Raw genomic sequence first — 7,338 nt, 5'->3', positions numbered from 1 at the left:
TCAAGACCTCGCATATTTTGCCATGGATCCATGTCCTATGAGATGTGCATAGTTGTATCACATGTGTAGTCTGTGTGGTGGGATTTGGATGCGTGTTAGAACTTAGCCCTTTTGGGTGAGGTCCAAAGTCATTACAGAGCTTATAAGGCTCACTTTCCACTCCGTCTCCATATAAACATGATGGGAATTATAAGGTAGATCCAATTGGAATTGGTGGAGGCCTCGGCACCTTCAACGAGAAAGCTTCCTTGGTGTATTTCGACCCTTTGTATCTAATTTTTTGTTTTATTATACAGTAATATATCAATCATATTTAGAAAAAAAATTATACATATATATATTATTGTGAAGTCTCTAATCTCATCAAAAACCTAAAATAAATACTATGTCATGTATTTAATCCCATCCAAAAATCATGAAAATCTTTCCAAAAAATAATGAAATTAAAATCTATTAATATTCATATGTGTGTGTGTGAGAGCGAGAGTGAGTGAGAGAGAGATTTTGGTTTCGAGGTAATGAGAAGAAATAGACCAGCATGTTTCTAGAATTTTTTGCTTTAAAATACAGATCTTTTTTGTTAATCTCTTTAAAGAATTTATTTGTTAGAGTATTTATTACATATACATGTTTATAGAACTTCTAAGAATTCATGTTGATATGCATTTTGCTTTTTTTTATCGTAATGTTTGAAGGGTGTAATTTTCTCTAATGTTTTGGTTACAAAAATTTGATAATTAGTGCTTTCCTATGCTTCATCCGTTGAAACAATATTTCCCTTGATTCGATTCCAATCATATTAAAAACGAAAAATGGAAAGTATTACCCTTTTCATCATAATAAATAAAAGAGCATCATCTAGAATTTCAATCCTATGAACCTTTACTAATTAAAAAAGAAAAATTGAAACTTACCAATTATGTGGATTTAACTTGTAATACATATAATTAGTTCCTTTAATTGCTTTATAGATTAATATGATGCATGAATCAAATTTTTAGTTTTTACTATTAAATTTTTAGCATTTTGATACCCTTCAAAACAAATCTTGGCTCCACTCCAGGATGGGAGTCGGAAGCACTTAGACTTGAATACTTGAGAATATGAGAGATGAGAGAAAAAAAGAAAGCCATTGTAGACAATTGGAGAAGAGATGATGAGTTGCCTACATGCTACCAAGAAGCCAATTTCAAAAGAGGTAGCAAATCTCAAAAAGTATCTCGAGGAAAATTCTCGTTCTTCATTGCTTTGACTACACAATGTACAAGAGAAGAAACGCCAGGGAAGAAGGTGACTATTTTTGAATTCTTTGTTTTCCCTTCATATTTTATTGTACATTTGTATCACCTTTTTTGCTTTTTGATCTGTAATGTTTATGTTCAATTTATATTTATTAATTAATATAATATTGAACAGGTCCCAATATCATCTTTATTGCCTTGCATAAGAAAGATCATTTTCTGTAGGCAACTTTCATGCATAAATAAAAAAACTAAGCCTTTAATATGCAAATCGTTAATAGGTGTTGTACCTATGATATATATGTGTGTGGGTGTGGGTGTGTCTGTGTGTGTGTGTGTGTGTGTGTATATAGAAATATATATATATATATATATATATATATATATATATATAGACACACACACATATATATATAAAGAGGGGGCAAGCAATTAGCTATATTCTAGCTATGCACCATAGATTTATTTTTGAAATGATAACAAGTACATGATTGAAAATGTTACTAATTAATGATGTAGTGGAACTAGACTTGTAAATAAGGTGCTTTCAAGTTTACAATATTTTACTATATACAAAACTAGCTTTAGGGAATATGCCCTTTGAGGAAAAATGTTACAAGTTGAAGTGCTTGTTGTGCTTGGTAACTTGGAACTTCATGTCCTGCTCCTCTAACAGTTGCAAATGTCAAATTACCATGATAACTCACACTATATCCACCAGCCTGTTCACCAAACAAAAAGGTTAAATATAGTTGCATAAGATAAGTTTTTTATGCTAAATAATAAATGATCTCCAAATCTCAAATAAATTAAAGAAGGTAGTTGTTTTGAATAGCTGCAAATAATCAGTTGATAAACTAGATATGATTTAAACTTCCACCTTGAGATGCCAAGAGGGGATGATAAAGATGTCGTAGTCAATATGAATATAACATTACACAAGTTACTTATAGTCTATTTGAATATCATTTTTTCATAACAAAATCTTGTATAGTGTAGAGAATAGGGTTAAATTGATGATGGATGCTTAACTAATAACTTCAATCTTTTGGTGGAATCTTAGTAAGTACTAAAATCTATGCCTGATGCTCAGTGGTCCTAATAATTATTTTATTTTTTTGTTACTCTACTTATTTTTGATGATTTATTCCAATGAGTTGGAAGGTAGTTTATGATGTGAAATTGGAAATTGGGCTAGTAATGAAGAAGCTAATGTAGAAATAGGTGACATTAAAGATAAAATTAATTTGAATTTGGCCAATAGGCTGCCATACTTTTTGATAGAATGGATGCAAGCTAATTATAAGTTAAGTGGTTAAAGAACATAGACAACTATTAAAAGTTCTTGATATATTGTATATAAAACAATAATTGACATATGAAGAATAACATGCAATGTAATGGAGCAAAGGTTAGAGTCGGTCAGGGATAGAAGATACGTAGATTGTGTTGGTTGGAGTTTGCCCTCAAACTGACCCAACTTGCCTAAGTTACATATCTAGTATAATAAATTCAAATGATTATAATTACAGATCCTTTTTGTTGGGCTTTAAATGCTACTTTTCTCTTGTCCTTGTTAATTTTATTTTGAGAAAATAGATGAGAATGAAGAGGACGAATAAGTAATAATTGAAGAACAAGACGCTTGATATGAAAACGGAACTCAATTTTTTGGAAATGGTCATAATAATTTGTAAAGATAATTTCACATAGTTATGCATTTACTACTTTTATGACTTTGATATGTCAATTATTTTGCTGATTATAGAATTGCAGTTTTCAAATTAAAACTTTAAAAGGATGTTAAATTTTGTTAGAAAAATATATAATGAAAAGCTATGTTAGATGTGTCTTTAGAGCTTATACATGTGGTTTTGAAAAACAGGTTACGAAAAAATGCAAACTTCATACTAACAATAGGTGCGAGATTTACCTTGCTTCCGATATACCATGGATACCATTGTGTCTTCACTAGGAGCATTAGTTGATTGATAGAATATCTTGTTGAAGTAACAGGAACTCTTCCATCTATATCTCCACTGCATTTAGTTAGTTCAACTAATTACAAACTTATTCTCACCCCTTTACAAAAATCTTTGAAACATTAAGAGAGGCTAAGAATGTTGCTTAATAATAAATAATGAAATTACCTGTATATCCAAACTCGTATATTCCTATCTATGAGTTCTTTGATAAGTGGTAAGATTGTCGAGGGGCTATCTGACCATTGTTGGATCACTTGGCTGCACCACAATATTTTATGTTAAAAAATATTTAATAAAAATTAAATATAATTAAATTTCATCATGTTTACTTGCATATTGTTAAATTTACATTTATATTAGCATGTAGACTGACTTACTATGATGGAATACAAATTAACAAGTTTTTAACAAATATTAAGTGATATCTCTATGAAAAATCTAATTATCTCCCAAATGGAGTTCATGTTATAAGTTCATCCCTGTTAAGTTTGACTATAACCTTGTACTTAGAACACTGATTTAAAAGGCAATTTCATTTTGAATGATCCTCAAATAAAAAAAAGGGCAATTTTCATTTCTAATTATGCATCATTAATCAACTTGTGTTTTGACTTCTTACAAACTCGACTAGTATTTTCTTTTTACTAGAGTAAAAGGAAATTGCGATTAACATAACTCTTTTATTTCATGAGATTAGTGTAACTCTTCAAACAATATTAACGAGATAAATGGAAGGAATAAGAAAATAAGGACCGTAACAAGTGAAAATAATATATGCAGATAAGACACTTCACCACTCATATCGCTCATCTCTAGTACGACAATGGGAACTTTGATGTTGCTTCTCGATCCCCAAGCTCAACTCCTACAATCCAATCTTCACATGCATTTTCCTAGTACGTACTAGCTTAATGGACTTTCCTAAAATGGAAACACCAAGAGACTGTTTGTCAATAAGTTTTATTAAAATAGATTTACAAAATGAGTTTTAAAAATGACTGCTTAATTGTTCTGTATAAAACCTGCATCATCAAATTTGACAAGTCCTAAGATGGCATGCTTTAGCTGTTCTCCACATCCCTTACGGTATGTGTTTAATGATATTATGTGTCTATGGCTTTTCTTTTCTACATCAAGGGAGAGCAAGCTTGAGAAAGGATCTCTAATGGACCCGTGCTTGGCTATAACCAAGCAACTGATTGGTTGCTCTCTCTACAAATATGAATAGCTTGAATGCAAGGAGCACCTTCTAGTTTGCCAAATATCCTAGCGTTGAGAAGGGGCCGAACTAAGTTGAGTGGCTAGAGGCTCGAGCTCGTCTCGATTCAAAATACTTGAGCTCGAAACTCGACTTGAGAACAATCAAGACTTAAAATCTAAGCTCGAATTTGAATAGATCAAAAAAACAAAAAAAACAAAAAACAATGCTCGAAATCAACTTGACTTAACTTCAATATTGTCATAGTCGAGCTTGAAACAATCCTTGGTCATAATTAAAAAATATGACTAAAAGTCATAAGTTAGCTTATATATATATATATATATATAGCTGAATAATTTGCTGCTCGAGCTTGACTTTGGACATGTATGAAACCGTGCCCATTTTCATAAGTATCTAGAAGCTAAACTGTGTTCCAGTCGTTGTTGCATGCCTCGTTGATCTATGGAGAAGCATCCAATACTTGGGAATGATTGCGTTGGCTGATTACAGTGGGCAATTACAGCCTCTAACCTAGGTCTCTGTCTATTGTCACAATGATCAAGAAAATTGCTAAACCAAGATGAAAGCATGCAAATAATCCTTGGAAAAGGTCAGGGTGAAGACCTGTATAACGGGGTGAAGGTCCACATGCTTGAGTGATAGGCCTACTGACAAGCGTAACCCTGATTTTTCAGGATTATTCATCTGCACTCATATTAATTTAGTGTCGCGACACTAGATATAGCATGTGCTGCTACTTATGATTAGATGATAATCTTAGAATACTATTAAATTAAGTTTCTTTAATTATTCTTGTCGATTAACATATTTGGACAAGATGTGGGAGCATATATATATATATATATACCTGCAACCCGACCAGGTATAGTTGAGCTTGGTAACATTAGCATGAAGCTTTTGTTGTACTTCAGCACTGTTCAGATACACGTAAACGTAGTTTTCACTGCATGGATCAAAGTTCCTGATCTGCATCTCCCACAAAGTAAAATCCCTTCAGAAATCCTAATATTAAACTGAAGAAGAAGAAGAAAAAATAATAGGGAGTGTGAGATGAGACAAGGAGAAGCTGAATTAGTCCGGGTTAACGAACCGAGAGCCTCTTCGGGGTATTGGTGATACCGCCTGAGCAAAGAGGAGCATAGATGTTGTAGATATTAAGCGTTCTGGAGACCTCCCTGGCCACTGACATCGCATGTCCACACCGATATTCCTGGTTGGTGGTGTTGGGCGAGAAGTTGCAGTACTTGTGGATCGCATCAATGGTCTCATCTGAGATCAATGCATGTGTCCATAAGTAGTCGAACATCCCCCTACTGTCAGTTGCGTCGTTGATCACCGCGTTGCCAACCTTGCAAAAGCCAGTACCATCAGCATCAAAGATGACAATCTCTTACGATAAGAGACTATAAGAAGCTGGAGCTGTAGTTAGATACCATGATTCCTTTGAGGTTGATGACAGCATTTTTTTGTTGGAGAATAATCGTGGCAAGTTGGGGTACGAAGTGGCCTGCATAGCTCTCCCCAGCTATATAGAAATCTCTGCCTTTATACTCTGGGAATCTCTCCATCCAGTTCACCAGGAACACATAGTTGTCCTCGGCTGTTCTGCGGTCGCCTCCCTTGCTGTAGTCGGAGGTGGTGTTGGAGTAGGAGAAGCCTACACCAGCCGGGCTCTCCAAGAACAGCACATTAGCCACTGCAACACATGATCACCTACCAGTTTATATATCATTACACTACAAATGAACCTAAGAGAATTGGAGCATCTGCATGCATGTAATTTCACCTCTATTCCATGCAAATGGGTTTCTAAACAGTGTTTTGCCGTCGCTCATGACACGGAATGGTCCTAGCTCCTGCATCGCTCCATACCCAAGGGACGAGCAGCCCGGTCCTTAATTACAACATGAAAGAAATGATAGAGTCAGAGATTTGTATGATCATAATCCTTGATGTGAAATATAACTAATACAATTGGTCTACAGGTAATATATGTCACCTCCATTGAGCCAGAGAAGTAGAGGCTTGGAAGAAGAATCGCCAACAGCCAGAACGAAGTAGTAGAAGAGGGCTCTTCCAGCTTTTTGGTCTACGGTGACATAGCCAGCATACTCATCAAAGTCTACACCACCAGGCTGGCCGGGCAAGTATTCGATCCTGTCGTTCTCTTTCAATCCTTGTTGAGAGTAGTTTCTTGATCGTAGATTGGAGATGCGAGGGGCGGCAAAAGAAGAAGAACTTCCAACTGCTTTTCTTTCCAATCTGAAAGCATCAAAGACGAGCTTGTTGAGGGCATCTCCCTGCCCAGTAGTAGCACTTGCTTCTATGCCTACTAGGAAGCATAGCAGCAAGCACAAAAACACTCTCCTCATTATTTCTCTTCTCTACTGCTCTCACTCTCTTTGGGTCTCCTGTATCTGTTCTCGTCTAGGGTGCAGGAACTTAGTGTGTTTATATAGTTGATCTTATGAACAGATTAAATTTGTCTTGAATATTGTACTACGAGGAGTAATGATGCAGCCTCTCTTTGTCGTTTCTAAAGCTTTTGGTAAAGTTTCATGGAGACCGCGTTGCCATAGCCTGCAATCGTAAGAAAAGGTACTCTTGGTCAAGCGGTTGTAATGGCCTCTCTTTATTAAAAAAAACAACATTTGTTCTTAGTCAAGCGGTTGAAGTCGTTTTATTGAGAAAAAAGACAATACTGGTAAATGCCATTATACCTCAGCAAAATAAACGCCATCGTAGTTGTTCTGATAGAGCTTATGTGCTTGCAGATTACTGCCAATTTAAAGATGATCACCATTTTGTTCATTTGTAAAGGATGATATCATTGTTTACTGTGATATCCGGAGCTTTTTGCCTCTTCGAAAAGATGTTAGGACAAAAACCT

At 34.8% G+C, this 7,338-nt stretch overlaps 1 protein-coding gene across 1 annotated transcript; it reads right to left on the bottom strand.

Annotated features, from left to right (window-relative positions):
• Positions 1-1,688: 1,688 nt before the first annotated feature.
• LOC103702565 (serine carboxypeptidase II-3-like) lies at positions 1,689-7,000 on the bottom strand. Its single transcript, XM_008785054.4, has 8 exons — positions 6,448-7,000; positions 6,235-6,342; positions 5,882-6,144; positions 5,539-5,796; positions 5,296-5,414; positions 3,392-3,484; positions 3,175-3,280; positions 1,689-1,963 (listed from the first exon to the last, which is right to left on the bottom strand). Exons 1-8 carry the CDS (start codon positions 6,818-6,820, stop codon positions 1,826-1,828), a joined length of 1,458 nt encoding a protein of 485 aa, XP_008783276.3. The 5' UTR covers positions 6,821-7,000; the 3' UTR covers positions 1,689-1,825.
• Positions 7,001-7,338: the final 338 nt, after the last annotated feature.

This window comes from Phoenix dactylifera, chromosome 12 (assembly GCF_051530095.1).
Source record: "Phoenix dactylifera cultivar Ajwa chromosome 12, Ajwa_hap1_PhDact_Kaust_v1.1, whole genome shotgun sequence".
Classification (NCBI taxonomy): Eukaryota; Viridiplantae; Streptophyta; class Magnoliopsida; order Arecales; family Arecaceae; genus Phoenix; species Phoenix dactylifera.
The sequence above is the reverse complement of the archived record's forward strand: the minus strand, read 5'-3'. Positions and strand labels throughout refer to the sequence as shown.